The 16,616-nt window shown below is 35.4% G+C and overlaps 2 protein-coding genes and 1 long non-coding RNA gene across 8 annotated transcripts; 2 read left to right on the top strand and 1 right to left on the bottom strand.

Annotated features, from left to right (window-relative positions):
- Positions 1-6,649: 6,649 nt before the first annotated feature.
- LOC106317997 lies at positions 6,650-7,471 on the top strand. Its single transcript, XR_001265267.1, has 3 exons — positions 6,650-6,690; positions 6,950-7,108; positions 7,285-7,471. It is a non-coding gene; the product is annotated as an uncharacterized LOC106317997 (long non-coding RNA).
- Positions 7,472-7,593: 122 nt separating this feature from the next.
- Positions 7,594-11,298, top strand: LOC106317995. 6 transcript variants are annotated; one of them, XR_001265264.1, is made up of 6 exons: positions 7,594-7,635; positions 7,816-7,899; positions 8,474-8,870; positions 8,988-10,037; positions 10,239-10,997; positions 11,079-11,297. XR_001265264.1 is itself a non-coding variant. In XM_013755824.1 (4 exons), the coding sequence occupies exons 2-3, from the start codon at positions 9,506-9,508 to the stop codon at positions 10,289-10,291; spliced, it is 585 nt and encodes a 194-aa protein (XP_013611278.1). In that variant the 5' UTR covers positions 8,381-8,870; positions 8,994-9,505; the 3' UTR covers positions 10,292-10,997; positions 11,079-11,298. The 6 variants fall into 6 exon arrangements, 4 of the variants coding, with proteins under 4 accessions (XP_013611278.1, XP_013611276.1, XP_013611280.1 ...); XR_001265263.1 differs by lacking the exon at positions 7,594-7,635 and having other exon boundaries at positions 7,642-7,899; XM_013755824.1 differs by lacking the exons at positions 7,594-7,635; positions 7,816-7,899 and having other exon boundaries at positions 8,381-8,870; positions 8,994-10,037; positions 11,079-11,298.
- A 715-nt stretch (positions 11,299-12,013) lies between these two features.
- Positions 12,014-14,080, bottom strand: LOC106314578. Its single transcript, XM_013752431.1, has 5 exons — positions 13,726-14,080; positions 13,421-13,578; positions 13,039-13,307; positions 12,863-12,947; positions 12,014-12,797 (listed from the first exon to the last, which is right to left on the bottom strand). The coding sequence occupies exons 1-5, from the start codon at positions 14,078-14,080 to the stop codon at positions 12,192-12,194; spliced, it is 1,473 nt and encodes a 490-aa protein (XP_013607885.1). The 3' UTR covers positions 12,014-12,191.
- Between the last annotated feature and the right edge of the window lie 2,536 nt (positions 14,081-16,616).

Genomic DNA, 16,616 nt, shown 5'->3' with positions numbered 1-16,616 from the left:
GAGCTTCCATGGCGAGTTGGACATGATCGGTGCCATTATCCGGCAACCCGAGTTTTGACCGCAGAAACCGTAGTTTAATAGTAATCGGGGATTAATTATCTAAATCCGCGTAGTATAAATCGCTAAAACCACTAAAACCAAGTTGTGATTTTGATTTGTCAACTCCAATAAAGATCAAATCGAGACTAAATGATCCTGAATCGAGTATAATCATTCGTAGAAGTGCAAGATATGGTGACAAGATAAGAGAACCGGGCCTCATGGTCTGGTGGTAAAGGAACCTCGGCTGAGGTGCCCGCCATCACGACTTCGAGCCCCGGCCACAGCGGATTTAACATCCCTTCCGTTGGGGCGCTGGACCCCCTACGGGGATAGTTGGGAATGTGGCTGCCCAGATACCAGAGTTATCAAAAAAAAAAAAAAGATAAGAGAATTGCAGGAATAAAAACGTAAGGAAATGAAGAAGATAATGATAATTACGTAAATGCCATTCTCTTAAAGAAAAATAAATAAATATAACAAAATGAGCTGTCGAACTTGAGACATATTGACTAAAAACAATATTAATACCACCAGACCACATACAAAACTTAACGTTGGTACTGATAATTCCTGTAATATATAACATTATATTCTTGTGATCAAATTCGGTATTTATTCACAAATCTATAATTTTAGTACAGGGATATTTTATACTTACACATGTATTATTCATTAATATATTGTATTATACATAAATATATTGTATTATACATATAAATTAGGTATTATACATATAAAAGTACAAAAAATTCCTCTCCGCGCACTCCCTGAGTTTTTCCCGCTTTTCTGATAAATTGCTAGGCCCATGTGTGCCGCACGCGTAGCGTCTAGCGAGTTTCTGAACACGGCTTATACCCGTAGGGTTAACTAATCTGGACTTAGGGTTTAGAGTTGAGGGGTGGGGTAGGATTTTTAGAATATGAAATTTAGGATTCTAATAAATATATAAATAAATACTTAAAAATATAAAAAAAATTAAAAAAATAGTTTCAAACATAATTTTCGATTCTCAAAAAGAAAATTTGAAAAGAATAAAAATTCGAAAAATAATTCAAAAGAAAAAAATTATAAAAAAGTTCGAATTTAAAAAAGTATAATTCGAAAACATAAAAAAAATTATTATTTTTATTTAAATAATGATTTATTATATATAGAGAGAACAAGGATATAATAGTTTTTTGCCACTTAATGAAAAAAATATTTTTGAAAATGTCTCTTTAGTAGTGGTAAAGATGAAAAGTTGTATTATGAAAGTGGTAAACATGAAATTTCCCCCTTAATTTTTGATGACTAAAGTGTTTTAGTCTCAACCTAAATATTGGTTTAGTATTGAGAATAAAATGTTTAGTGGAAAGACTAATTTACAAATAAAGCTTTTTAGTTTAAAATAGTTAAATAAAATTGTGAATGTACGAAAATGATTATGGATGAGATCACATATTTTTAAAATGAAAAAATTCTTATTGTTAATTCTTATTGTCACGGTGATTTCAAAACATGAAATCACGATTTTTACCACATTACTATTATTTGATTTTTAAACTAAAAGAAAAAACCATAAAAAAATTGTGAATCTTCAATATTAATATTCATATATATTTATATATATATATATATATATGAAAATAACATAAATATGATTAACATTCCTTGATAAAATAATTTCATAAATAATTATGAAATATATAATTTTCTAATTTTGTAAAATAAAATACTAGTAAAAGTTTTATTTATAATATTAATTAATATACAAAAATAAAAATAAATCTTAAAATAAAATTAGTAAAAACTTATTATTTGTTAGTTAATTAATGAAAAATATCTATTTATTTAAATAATTAAAACTAAAATATTGAATTGATTCAAAAGACTCGTTCAAGATGCTTAGTTTTATGATGGCCAATAGAGGTGGACATGAATTGGATATCAAGGATTTTAGAGGTATGTGTGATTCGATCTATTTTGTCCGAAACTTTGAATCAACAGATATATGTTCTGATTCAATTCATATCTACTCGGATATTCAATGCTCGGATATCCGTATTTTTTATATTTTAATCGAATATCCGTTTAAATCCTTACAAATAAAACTTAAAAAGAAAAAAATCAAAAATAATACAAAGATAAAAAGTTCTTTAGTATAAAAACTAATAACTAAAATTTCCAATTTAATAAATAAAAAATAAACTTAAATCAAGTTTAAGTATTATAATATATATAAATATTGCATATAACGGATCAGATCGGATATTCATTCTTAAAATATTTGTATTTATGATTTGCCTTATTTTTACATATATTGCATATCAGTTTTTTTCTTTGATTTGTAATGTTACATATATTTAAAATTTTCCATTCAAATCGAAACAGATAACAAATTAAATCAATATTTATGAATATGTTGGCCATCCCTAATGCCAGAGAAGCTAACACTCTGACCTTCTTCTTTATCAACCTAATTATTGTATTATGTTTTCAGTTTTTTTCTTTCAAAAAGTTCATTTTACCTGTCTAAAAGCACTAAACACACAAGTAGTACACTAAAATTTAATAATTGTTTGTATTGAAAATTTCTATAAATAAACATATTAAAAGTGCTAGAATACGATGTACGCTATACTCCACCGTTATTTTTCTAAATGGATGCAACAATCATCATCCGATAATCCATGCTCCTATACCAACTAACAATTATTAACAAAGATTTTATTAATATTAAGTATATATATTTTTTAAATAAAACTGTATTTATTTAGCTAAAAATTATAAATATTTATGGGAAACTTGTTAGCCTTTTTATTCTTGTTGATGTGCAATTTGTCCTTTAGATTTTGGCTGAATATATCGACTATAAATTTTAAATAATTAACTGAGTTTGAGTTATAACGCAAATATAAGATTCTTCCGTATAAGTATATAGAAAACTATATAATTCTTTTAATAGATTTATTATAATTTAAATATTATTTAAAATATTTTTATATATTTTAATCTTTTTTGTCAAATAACGAGGTATAATGTCAATTTTAGATTTAATTGAATTGTAAATTTAAAACCTTAAAAATATGTTAAGAAATTTTAGGTATATATAATTTTTGTCTTACATAAAAAATTTTAAAATATAATAAGAATTTGATTATTACATTGAACCAATTTATATATATACTACTACTATAATAAGATATTTTATTTTCTGTTATTTATTAAATAGATCATTTAGAATAACATAAACAAAAATTTAATATTAATAATAAAAATTAGTTAGAAATATTAATCTAATAAAAATATTTTTTGTTAGGTTTTTAAAAATTAAAACAAATGAGATGCATAAAATTAATTTGTGAAATAATATTATAAATGTTTTTTCTTATTTCAAAAGGTTTTTATATGACTCAAGCTAGAGGTGGGAATCCAAACCGGAATTGAACAACCAACAAAAAAAATTATATCCAATAAAAAAAGTGGACGATCTTGGATAAAGCGTATGCAGTCCTCTTATGTGAAATAAACATTTGATCCCGTATAAATTAGTCAAAGAAATGACTAGTTTAGTTTTAGTCTTAGTTAATATTTTGTGCACTTATTTACTTTGGTGGGTTCGATTTTAAGATACTTTGTGATTACATATGCATTGTTTTGGGTAAAACTTGCCTACACACACCAACCCTGTTCTAAAAGCATGGTTTGTCCATGCGCATAGCTCAGTTGTTTGATCGAGCTGTCCAAAGAAACAAACGCAAAACTAATTGTGTGGTTTAAAATGGAGCAGGACGTGTACTGTGTACCCCTACACTCACATGTCTATAATCATCTAAAATGATGAGTGTGATTAGTAGGTATGAGTCTAACTTAACTTATAGATAACTCATAGATATTCGCAATTATGTTTAACTTTAATCTAGAGAGAGTTACGTATAAAGACACATTCTGTCTTTTGTTTACCTAGGAAAACTCATTCTGTATCTGACACACTTTTTGTGTACGGACGCCGTTGTTGTGGACGATAATAACCTTCCTTTGGTAGAGAAACAAGTATGAGTGGGTGTTTGGTTAAGAGTTACTTATTTGTCTCAGGAAGTAGGTTAATCGATTAATGGAAATTTTTTAAGCCCTTGAATGAGATGCTAATAAATCATATCCAATGTCTGAGAAAATAGCAGTACAAAACTTCAATTGTTTGATAATGACTCATCAAGATTTGAGTTTTTAAAAAATAATTATTAGCTTTCTTTTCTTTTTCTTCGACGAACTTAAAAATATTTACGAATGTGTGTGTCTTTCAAATGTTTTTGGTTCTCTCCATTTTGATTCTAACAGTGCTATTAGAGTTGTCTTATATTTTGTCTGTAGGTGTGGATAAGGGATGTGTGGACATGGGTTATATGGATTGGGTTTTTGGTTTGGGATAAGAAAGTATGGATAGGGGAGTGCATACATGTTGTATAATTGTCAATAGTTCTTTGGATGTAAATTGAAAAATTCGTAAAACAAAAATGATCCACGAGGACGATGTCCTTATATGAAATCTATACAAGGTAAACTACAAGAGGTAGCGACTAAGATATACCTAAGCATACGAGAGTAGTTAATAGAGTTTTTTTTTGTCTATGAATAGTTAATAGAGTTACAAATGTAAATTAAAAAAGGTTATAAAAGATCAATCAAAATACACTAGATATGAAAAACCAAAGTGTGCGTGTGGACAAGAGAGACATGGACAATGATAGTTTGGATAGTGACGACGTAGACATGGAAATCGTGGACAACGTTATATAGAGGCTTGCTCCACTATATTTCAACATCCATTTTAATATATTTTGGTAATTAATTAATAAAACTCTTTGGACCAGCAATCTGTGGATACATAGTACATATGTAAAACGATTCATGGATGAAAGACTAAAGATGGAAAAATCATAAACGATGAATTATAAACTAAAGATTTGCGGATATGTCTTTGTGGACAACAAATGCTAGACATGTTATATTGACAAAAAAAATAAAAATTTCGCTAACTAAATCTACATAACAACTAAAAACCAAGGGAAATTGCCACAAATACCACACTTATAGTATCATTTTTCATGTCAACACTAATCACTTTTAATGAAGGGTAAAAGACACTTATACCCCTAGGGTTAACTAATGTATACTTAGGGTTTAGAGTTGAGGGTGGGTAGGATTTTTGGAAAGTAAAATTTAGGATTATAATAAATATACAAATAAATACTTTAAAAAATTTTAAAAGTTCGAAAAAAGTATAAATAATAAAATTCAAAAAATATTTTTAGAAAAAGTTCGAATTTGAAAAAGTATAATTCGAAAACATAAGAGAATATTTTTTTATTTTTTTTTTATTTAAATAATGATTTATTATATATATATATATAGAACATGGGTATAAGAGTCTTTTGCCACTTAATAAAGAATGTATTTTTGAAAATGTCTCTTTAGTGGTAAAGATGAAAAGTGGTACCAAGAAAGTGGTAAACATAAAATTTTCCCTGGAAATAAAGTAGAATATTGGTTCACATTTTTGAAAACAAAAGAAAACATAAACATGATAAATGTATGAGAAAAAGACAAAAATAGCACTAAATCAAGTTTTTGTTCCCAAACTAGCACTCAAGGTCAAAAGTCACAAAAATAGCACTTAATGTTTTATCAAAAGTCACAAACTTAGGGTTTAGAGTTAAAAGGTGGGGTTTAGGGTTTAGGGTTTAGGGTTTAGGGTTTAGAGTTTAGGGTTTAGGGTTTAGGGTTTAGGGTTTAGAGTTTAGGGTTTAGGGTTTAGAGTTTAGAGTTTAGGGTTTAGAGTTGAGAAATGAGATTTTGGGGATAAGATTTCAAATTTTGAAAAATAAAAAAATTAAAATTTTCAAAAGATAAAATGCTATTTTGGTCATTTTAGTTTTTGAGTGCTATTTTTGTGATATAAACTTAGAATGGTGCTATTTTGGAAATTTGCCCTAAATTTATTCATACCAAAGATTAAACTATTAAGCCCGACAAATTATACTATCAGAATCAACCAATGTTAAAAAATAAATAAAGTAGAATCAACCAATGTTTTCTAATTATACTTTTTTAAATTTTTTTTGAAAATCGAAAATTATGTTTTAAACTTTTTTTTTTTAAATTATATTTTTTAAGTATTTATTTATATACTAGTGTTCGGTCCCGCACTGAGTGCGGTCAAAAAAACAAATATTTTTAACTTTTTCTTTGAACACTAAAAAAAATTAGGGTGAATTAGAGGATAATACCCATTTGAAGCCCAAATTAGAGATGTGATCATTGATTGACAGAAGGAGCCCAATACCCACCATTTTGGCTTCAATTAGATCCAAAAGCCCTAGCTTAGACCATGTTTATCCCTGGGTCTTGAGTGGGTTTTTAAGCAAAATAATCCATTTAATTAAATCAAAACAAAATAAAAATGGGTTTACCGATCCTTAACTAAGGTTTTTTAGAACCGGGTTTGAACTGAGTTTTTCCACCACGTGTCAGCAAAAAAAAAGCACAAGATTTTTTTTTTAGAACACGTGTCAGAAAACCCTGAAGTTTCAATTTTTTTTTTCTTTTCTTCTGTTTTTTAAAGCATTCTCCTTTTGTTTCTTCAGCTACCAAATCACTCTCTCTCTCCAGGTTTGTATCTGATTCATCTCTAATCTCTCTTTCGTTTCCTCTGATTCTCGATTCCACTTTCTTTTTTTTTTTTTTTCCGATAAATGACTGGTCTTTGCTTCGATTCATTGGGTTCTGGTTTAGACCATAGATACTGTTAGAAAGATTAGTACTTTCTTCGATTTGAATGATATATACGATGCTTGTAGATCGCTTTGAATGATTAAGAAAGACCTTGAATTTGTATTGAAACCGATTCATTTTGTTTGTGGTGAGTCAGAAGAAGGATCCGAGTCTCCAGGTGCAGTTGCTGGAGTACGATATGAGGTTTGAGAGATATGGAAGTGAGTTCACGTTTTATGATTACAACGAACCTGAAGATTTACCGTTGGAGCTTAAACATTGCTTCAACATAATCGTTGCAGATCCTCCCTACTTGGTAAAAGTCTCTTCAAGTTGTTAACTTTTATAATAACCAGTTTTAGTGATCTTGATTTGGTTATGGTTGGCAGAGTAAGAAATGTGTGGAAAGAATTACATAAACATTTTAAGGATAACTCACATTATGTAAACCGATAAGTGGTCCGGATTCATAGTAGATCTGTTTTGATGCAGGGGAAACTGATGGAGATTCATTTTAGTGGAAAGGGAAATATATGCGGAGCAAAACTTGAAACTTGTGAGTAGAGAACTGAACATTTGTCCTATTCTTTGTCATTTTTTCTTGAATATTGAGCTCACATGTATTTTTGTTTCCTGTGACTACTTGGTGCTGAATGACCACAGTTCTGCTAGAAAAGGTAATTTTTGTTGTTGAGAAGATTTAGTCAGATTACACAAGTTAGCTATTCATGGACTAACAAGTAGTCTATTTGGATCAGTCAAGAGTAGTGCAGCTGTCCAATGGCGAGAGATCCTACCATATCTTTTATGAATTGTGTGAAGGATCTTCACCAATTCTTAAAGGTAACATTTTAAACCGAAATATCTAAGAACTGATTCAGGTATTTGATTGGTTTAGGCGCATGTGATATGTTTGGAAGTGTCCCTGCTATAAACTAAAATGTAGACATATATATATATATAACTTTACGTACTCATGGCTGAGAACCTTGAAGTTGCTAGAACATTCCTTATATGATCCAGGTACCTGACTAGGGGGCTTGGAAGAAGAAGACAACTAGTTGTGAGTTGTCCATCTTTTCATCACCCATCTGCGTTGACTTGCTTGTAAGTTGCTCCTTCTGATCAGTGATCACCACTTAACCTTGTTGGAAACAGCTGATTAGTCGGTCTCAATAGTTTTGGTAAAAGTTTTTTTGTTGAGATATCAACTTTCTTCGGGTTATTGATGTTTATTGTATTGTAACAAGGTGAAGTTAATCACAAATAGATCTATATAATCAAATAGTATAACCGGTTGACCAAAACACTTCTCTTCATTCTTGAATCCTTCCTCTCTTAATGTTTTTTCTTTCTCCAATTCTATCTTAAATTTTTTTTTTTTTTTTAAGAAACCCCTTGTTAAAAAACTCCCATTGGAGCAAGAAAATTAGGTGACTCTTCCCTAAATTCCTTAACTAAAATTTAATACTTAAATAGTCATTAAGAAACTTAATGGGTTTCTAGAGATAATCATGCTCTAAAAGTTGTGAATGAGGGTTTTATTTATCTCTCTCTTTTTTTTTTTTACATTCAAATAGTATAACCGGTTGACCAAAACACTTCTCTTCATTCTTGAATACTTCCTCTCTTAATGTTTTTTTTTTCTCCAATTCTATTTTTAAATTTTTTTTTTTTTAAGAAATTCCTTGTTAAAAAACTTCCATTGGAGCACATTGAGTCCAAATACGATGTCCAGCTGAAAGAGAACGAGAGCTACAGTTCGCTGGTAGCTACGGTAAAAGAAAAGTACAGGCTTGACCAATTTCTCTTACCCACCGAGCATGTTCTTCTCACTTACGAGTTACCCGACTGGATGAAAGAAACGGATGAGTATACATCACCACCTTTGGAGATCAAGGACGACAGAGACGTGGAAGTTTTCATGGCTGTCCGTGTAGACTGTGTGTGGCTAGAGCTTTATGTAACCTACGGCGATGCAGACGTTAGCCGTTACCGTCGTTTAACGGCTATGGAAGAGGGTCTGATTCTCATTGCGAACCCTAGGCCCGGTCAGCAACCATTAACACGCTGGAGAGGTATGTGTATAAGAATAATCGTGTCAGTAATTCGATTCAGTATCTGGTACAGCTTTCTGGTGAGTCTAAGTTAAATGTTAACAGTTAAACGAAAAAACAAATGTTACGTTTTTGCAGGTGCAGTGGAGAGAGGCTATTTATTAGCTAGCGAGGACGTGTTGATGGAGATATGCACTACAGAGGAGCTTCTGAAGCTAAAAAGACACTCAAAAGGCTCTAACACGAGAGCTGGAAGAGGATGATGGGTTCATTATTGGAAGTGATTTGGGTTCTTCAACAGACTCATCTCGACCGCCTGACACTGACGATGATCCTCCAGCTACAGGTGGCGTGATAAGACTTAGAGAAGTGACCGATACTTTTAACAAAGGAGACTGTTCAATGGTAGACAAGGGGAAGGCAATCATGACACAAGACAGTGTTGCTAGCGTGCGGAATATAGTGGGACAAGGAGAAGGAAACTCTTTAGGTGGCGGACTAGGACCGAACTCGGGTACACTGGCCTCAATGAACAGGTGTGAAGTGGCCATATTAAATTTCTTCAATATGGCAGAAGGGTCTGACTTGCAAGCGAATGACCATCTTAGGGTTGGGCAAGTATTCGAGAATAAAGAGGCTTTCAAGCTCCATATGACATGATGAGAGAGCGCTACGGTGGTGGGAGTGGGACTGATCCACGCCCGGGGGAAGTAAGAGAGCTAATGAGTACTGAACATAGGGTCCCCATTACTTACTGGAAGGCATGGAAGTCCAGAGAGTCAGCAATAGGGCAAGGTTCTGGAAGCTCAGAGGCTGCTTATCAATGTCTGCCATCCTACTCTGAGAACCCAGGTTCAACAGTTGCGTTGGAAACGGTTCCAGCCCCTGATGGAGAACAACGGTTCAAGTATCTCTTTCTAGCCTTCGGCGCAAGCATACAAGGATTTCCTTACATGAGGAAGGTGGTGATTATCGATGGCACCCACCTAAAGGGGAAATACTCTGGCCGTCTGCTCACAGCAAGTGCTCAAGACGGGAACTTTCAAATTTTCCCAATTGGGTTTGGGATTGTAGACTCTGAGAACGATCAGTCTTGGACTTGGTTCTTCAGTAAGCTTCAAACCGTGGTTCCAGACTCCTACGATCTGGTTTTGGTATCTGACCGCCATCTACTCGGGGATACGCAGGGTAAAAGTTCTACGTCTAGATTCTTTATAATTCGCAAATGTTAACGTTAAACGAGATATGTGACTGTTACAAATGCAATATTTCGTAACCTTGTTAATTGTCTGCTACAAAGATTATTTCAAGATACTATTTATATGCTATTCATTGAATTATATGATAATATCCGTGGCTGATGGTGATATAACAAAAATATATTTCTAGGTTTATCCACAGTCGCAGCACTGCGCTTGCCTAATGCATATCCAGCGAAATGACCAAACCATTTTCAAGAAGAAACACCTTATGTACCTTATAGCCAGAGCATTCCGTGTGGAAGACTTCTATACTCATTTCAATGAGATTAAGGTGATTGACATTGCCTGCGCCGACTACCTCATAAGGATAGGCTTCGAGCATTGGGCGAGATCTCACGTCGAGGGGTCTTAACACTTAACAATGCCCTCTCCACAGCAAGGGAGTACCCTATAGTTGGTCTGATCGAGTACATCAGAACAATGCTTATGGGTTGGTTCTCTAGCAGGCGCACTGCTGCTAACACAAATGGTAGCGCGTTAACTCCAAAGGTTGCTGCCATCGTGTCAAGGAACTTCACAGTGTCTACCGGATATGCAATCCGACACATCATAAACGCGAAGTATGAGGTGCTTTGATGATGGGGGTGTCTTCCACAGAGTGGATCTCGATAGAAAAACCTGTTCATGCAGGGAATTCGAGATGATAGCAATTCCTTGCACGCATGATGTTGCAGCAGCAGTAAACGGGAAGCATGACGTTGAGAGCATGGTGGCTAGGGAGTACACAACTGCGTACTGGGGCTTGGCTTACGCAGAGAGCATAAACCCGGTGAACCCATCCACAGCTACCAACGAGCAGCCTGAGATGAAGCTTCTCCCACCAAACACCCGTAGGCCAGCAGGAAGACCCAGGAAGGCACGAATCCCATCAGCGGGTGAAATAAGGGTATATCACTTTTTTTAGCAGGAGTTATATATATATAGTTGGTACAAAATTATTTACCTGATAATTCAATTATTGTTACAGAACACAGGGGTTTTCAAGAGAAGCAGGGCTTGTAGCAGGTGCGGCGGTAGTGATCACAACCGCGCGACCTGCAGAATGCCTATCTGATCACTTATCTATAAGTATTAGGAGTGGCAACGGATGGTAGGATGGTCTTTTGAAGGTCAGATCGGGGGCGACCTTGTCTTTATATGTTATATGCTAAACTTGTTCCCCTAAGCTGTTCACAAATATTGAAGTACGACTAGAGAGTGGAATAATGTTGCACTCCACTGTAAGACTTGAACCCAAAATTATGATGTGCTAATGAAAAAGATAGCACTTCCATTAAATGTTGGTTGTTATATATATTTATATGTGGAATTATTATAATTATATATAGTAAACCTTAAGGTAATGGCATAAGGGTATATAATATTTGACAGATAATAAAACTCGTTGGTGGAAACAAGTTGTCTGATAAACAAATTAGTAACAGATCAAGCGAGTGATGGAAAAAGAGGCAGCTATAACATACAACTTTGCATGTTAAAAACGTCGGTAACGAATACAAAATAGTTTACCAAACAAATGCATTTGAGTACTGAAGAGAGCCAATAGGTGAGGAATGAAAACATAGGAGGGTAAAAAGTATAAATGGTTTTGTCGTTAGCTGTTAGTATATTGTGTGTTCAGATAATTTTTGGGAATACAGATGTAAACAAAGTTGGATGAAAAATATATTTGTAACTGGGACAAGTTCTTTAACAGTCAAATGAATGGGTGTCACTCGGATGAATAACTGGATAACATAGGGAAAATTTCAATTACATGAAACTTTAACAGACAAAACATTTGATCATAGGACTTGTCCCAGTGACCGAAACTTTGACTACCTAAACGAGACTGAGATATACAGAACATGCTCACAACTAAAATCCATGAAAATTAACATATAATGTGATATCATAGAACGAAAAAAGAAGTGACTAAATTTTTAGCAATAAACATAGTCCTTAGCAAATAAAAAGAGTCCTACATTAGTGCAGAGTCTCTGCGTTGAGATAAATTGTAGAATAAAGTTAACCAAATAAGACAAGAATTAATCCGAACAATAGTTTTTCCCCGGTAAAATATTGAAGACTAGACTGAGCCTCACTCATTGGTGGCGCTTTGCGTTATGTGTCTGAAAAACTTGACGAGAAGCTGCTTCGCAGCACCTGGCAGCACTCTGGGTGTTATGGTTTTGCAGGCATCAACGCCACCTTCTTTGTGAGCGTCAATGAGAAGCACAGTCATCACGGCAGCGTCGGTAGCGGATGCAACCTGTGGGATTCCTTTACACCTAGAAACGGTGAAAGCCTTCACGAGCGCGCTTGACTCGCCCTTGCTGCCTCCATAAGCGATGAACGGCAACATGCTTGCGACCGGAGTCAGCTCCTTCCTCATAAGGCTATCGCTCATCAGAGCTGTGTTGCAGTCTAGCACATGAAGCACACCAGCCTTAAAATCCACGCAAGCACCAACCCAGTGCTGCTGGTCGATGTTAAACGGGAAATACAGCCTTCCTTTGAAACGAGGGGTGACGCAGCAGAGCGCGTCTCCGCTGAACTTGAACTTCAGTCGATCTTTCACAGACGTCTTCACAAACCTAGAATGGTGTGACATAAGGGTGGCGGGAAGGTTGGTATCTGATACAATTACCGTGGCGTCATTCAGGGATGTTTGGCTGTTAATGAACGCCATTAAAGAGTCCATAACCTGGCAAGAGAGGACAAAATGTCATTCACAAAAGATGATAATGTAATGGAATCCTTGGAAAATACCTTGGGGGCCATTTGGGTTGATCTAAGGGCGATATCAAGGAAATCAAACATGGGGACCGAGTGGTCCCTCCCTATATTGGTGGACCTGCGGATTTGAAAAGAGATAATATAATTTGATGTTGTTAAAAATAGTATTATCAGCTACCAATAGCTATATCGAATAAATGGTTACTTACTGCATCCCTGTAACCTGCTCAAGAACCCCCAAGTAGTGCGGTTCCAGATCTCTCATAAAGATCAGCCCACCCACAACAGTGGGGTCGCATTTAAAATCATCCAGCCCAGCGGGAGTAACACGAGATCTCGTGCTTTTGCGGGGCGCTATGGGTGGCTCAGCTGGCCTAGAAGCCGGTAGAACATACTCCAGAGGTTTTGCATTAACAACAACTGTATTAGGTGCTGCCTGAGAAACTCCAACGCCAAGGGAGAATGATGGTTCATTGACCTAATCCAGACCAACCGATAAAGAGCTTAGAATTACTAAGCACAACTTCCAAGCATTCACTAATCTACACTGCCATACAAAGGCAATAGAGAAAATATAAACGCCATTATTACCTCGCTTGGATGGGTTACCTGAGCATCTTCAGTCGAAACAGGATCTAAGACACCCGTCCTCCTGTCCTGTATGGGGTTTGCAGAAACGGCTGGGCCTTCTGTAATATCCAAATCTGGGAGCGGGAGCGTAGCGTAGCGGGGGTGATATTTTCCAACGCCTGAAATTTGAATACATTATTAGAGAACAACCTCAGTAAGCAACGCTAAACAAAAAATTACCGGTTACCTCAGAAGTTACATGGGACTGCTGAATATAATTATAACCTTATTAATGGCATCGGCAGGTTCAACGTTTTGTGTGGTACCCTGTATAGGAATATGACCAGATAGTAGGGATCTGCTTTCAACGTTCCTGTCCGGCTGATTTTTTCCTATCTGAGTCACATTTTGGTTGATATCGTGTGGTTTAACCAGTACATCGTTTCGAAGACGAGAGCAAACTGAGTTAATCACTGCATCCTGCATTGCAGCTATCTTGTCAGCAACAATGCCAGCAATCATGGTCTCCAAGCCGAGGATCGGGTTAATAAATGTCTCCAACCGATTGATCCTCTCGTCCAGGTTCAGTCCCATGATCGCATTCTTCACCTGCAAATCAACCCTAGTAGTCACCCTTTCCACAATGCCGCTGATCTCTTCTTTCAATTGCGTGGACACCATATTGGCAATTAGATTGCTGGCGTCTTGGTCAAGGGTGTCACCCTCTGTGAATTCAGCGGAAACGCTTTAACCTTCCGCTTTTGGCTCCTCATACGTGTTAAGTCTGAAACGGTCAAACCTCCCTTAAACATCTTCTTCTAGAAACGGAAACAAGACGCGACAAGTTCCATCAAAGTATCAACCAGTGGATCTACAAGTTCATCAGGTCAGCCTCAAGATCCCACTCCTCATGTGGTGCATCAAGAATAGACCGACCACGCACCTACACAAATGTCTAAATTTATCAGCTACCACGAAAACTAGCAAATACAGAAACACATGATTTAGCAAATATAGAAGATTTAACAAGCATCTAAGCAATTAACAAGTAAAAATAAAATTACCGATATCTTGCATTCGAGGTCCATGGTCTTCGCATGAGCCGGAATTAGTACATACTTGGCATTGTTTGATGATTTTTCACATGCAGTTTGGTCTGATGCCTCTGCCTCATTCTCCTCATCTTCACTATCTGATTCCTGTACTACAACTGGAGCATTAGGTGTCACTTCTTCCTTCAGTTCAGGCACCGATGCAATCATCACTAATTTGATAGCTTCTACATAACATCTAAGCGCAAATGAGTCCTGCGCTAGAGCAAGTTCATCTTTCTTAAGAAGAGACGACACACGCCCCCAAGGATATGCCATGAATTCGTCTACATCACAAATCAACTCTACATGGTCAGGGTTGACCTTCGGCGTGTGAGAAGATGGTAACAGAACCGAGGTAACAACAGCGAGGCATGCAAACTTGATGCGTGTATCCCTGTCTTCACCTTTTTGTTCTTGAGCATGTCCCCACTGAGACCGACTTGAGCGACCCAAATAGCTCGTTTCAATAGAGTTTCTCATTAAGGGATTTTTTCCTCTTGCGGCCTCTCGAATTAGGCAATCTCCCACAGTTAAGCCCAATGACAATTGCGAACTCTCTAAGAGAAATTCGAATCGGAGTACCGGCGAACAAAAAAACTCATATTTTTTATTGGTCTTGACTCTTGAGCCTCCTAGCCAGGATAAAGTAACAGAAGGCGCCAGAGAATGGAGGATTATCATCATGGGAAATTACCTTGGAAAATGATGAATTTCTGAAAAATTCGACTTCATCTTCCGTGAGGGCTCTGAGAATCGACTGAGTGATCTTCACTTTGTGATACGATTTAACTCTATAGCCCGATGGTTCTTCACCGGCGGCGAAAATCCTCGGTGGAAGTTCCGGAGTCGACATACTGAAGGTTTGTTCTTCAGTTCCGATTGAATAATCGTGCTTTAGGTGATGGAGATTTGCGAAGTCTTGTGGGATGTATTTCAAAAAAAATGAAAAATAGCAAACGGTATAAAAATTACGAAAGTGTGCCATTATAGAAAAGCAACCGTCGCGTGCTTTGAATTATTCTCCTACCATTATGTCCTTAATCAGCCTCACGCGCCTCTTATCAGTAGGAGTAGCTTCTCTCGGTAACTGAAATCCGACATGATCACAAGTCTATAATACAGACTTAAGGATCTCATTAGTTTGATAACGTAGGGGTAAAAACGTCTGCATTCATCGTCGGATTTAAGTATGGCACAAATCTAATTAATGATCGGTTTGGGTATATACGATCCAATTATCTCAAAAAATTAACCTTTATATAAATTAACATATAAGTTTATCTTCTATCAAATGTACTTTTATGGGTCAAAAATGTACTAACACCACAAATATCATCTCCTAAATTCCTAGGTGTCAGGAGACGATAAAGAATATTAATATATGTATATTTTTTTCTTAGTCATAAATTATGTATAACATATCTGAGAACTATAGCAGTTTACAGCAACAATAATTGAAAATACCTTTGTTTACAGTATTGCTTTTAGGCCTGGGCATTTCGGGTATCGGTTCGGTTCGGTTCGGGTATTTCGGGTTTTGGGTAGTTCGGATAGGGGCTAGAGGATCCATTTAGTATTTGACCTATTTTCGGTTCGGTTCGGTTCGGATAGTTTCGGGTTCGGTTCGGTTCGGATAGTAAATGTAGGAACCGGAAAATATCCGGAAAAAGTTCGGTTCTCATTTGGATCCGGTTCGGGTTCGGATAGTTCGGGTAGTTCGGATAATTTGGATAAAATATCGGTTATTTAGGGTAAAATATCAAATAATTAGGATGATTTAGATAAAAAATTTGGATATTTCGGATTACTTTGGATATTTCGGATAAAACTATCTGGATAGTTTCGGATACTTTCGGGTAGTTTGGATACTTTATAATAATTTAGTTATCCTCAACTATTTTCAGATACTTTTAATAGAATTTTAAATTAAATATATATATATTTAGTGATGTTATATGTATATATAATTAATATTTTTATATATTCGGGTACCCATTCGGTTCTCAGTTCGGTTCCGGTTCGGTTCGGTTATTTCGGATATAAAAATATAGGAACCTTTCGGGTATTTGAGGGTATTGGTCTGGTTCCGGTTTCGGGTATTTCGGTTCGGTTCCGGTTCGGTT

This window comes from Brassica oleracea, chromosome C9 (genome assembly GCF_000695525.1).
Source record: "Brassica oleracea var. oleracea cultivar TO1000 chromosome C9, BOL, whole genome shotgun sequence".
Classification (NCBI taxonomy): Eukaryota; Viridiplantae; Streptophyta; class Magnoliopsida; order Brassicales; family Brassicaceae; genus Brassica; species Brassica oleracea.
The sequence above is the reverse complement of the archived record's forward strand: the minus strand, read 5'-3'. Positions and strand labels throughout refer to the sequence as shown.

Coding starts and splice junctions, on each gene's coding strand:
- LOC106317995 (XM_013755824.1), top strand. CDS start 9,506: ATGATGAGAGAGCGCTACGGTGGTGGGAGTGGGACTGATCCACGCCCG. Junction 10,038..10,238: donor TCTACTCGGGGATACGCAGG/GTAAAAGTTCTA, acceptor ATATATTTCTAG/GTTTATCCACAGTCGCAGCA.
- LOC106314578 (XM_013752431.1), bottom strand. CDS start 14,080: ATGGTGTCCACGCAATTGAAAGAAGAGATCAGCGGCATTGTGGAAAGG. Junction 13,579..13,725: donor TGGTCATATTCCTATACAGG/GTACCACACAAA, acceptor TTCAAATTTCAG/GCGTTGGAAAATATCACCCC. Junction 12,948..13,038: donor GAGCAGGTTACAGGGATGCA/GTAAGTAACCAT, acceptor TCAAATCCGCAG/GTCCACCAATATAGGGAGGG.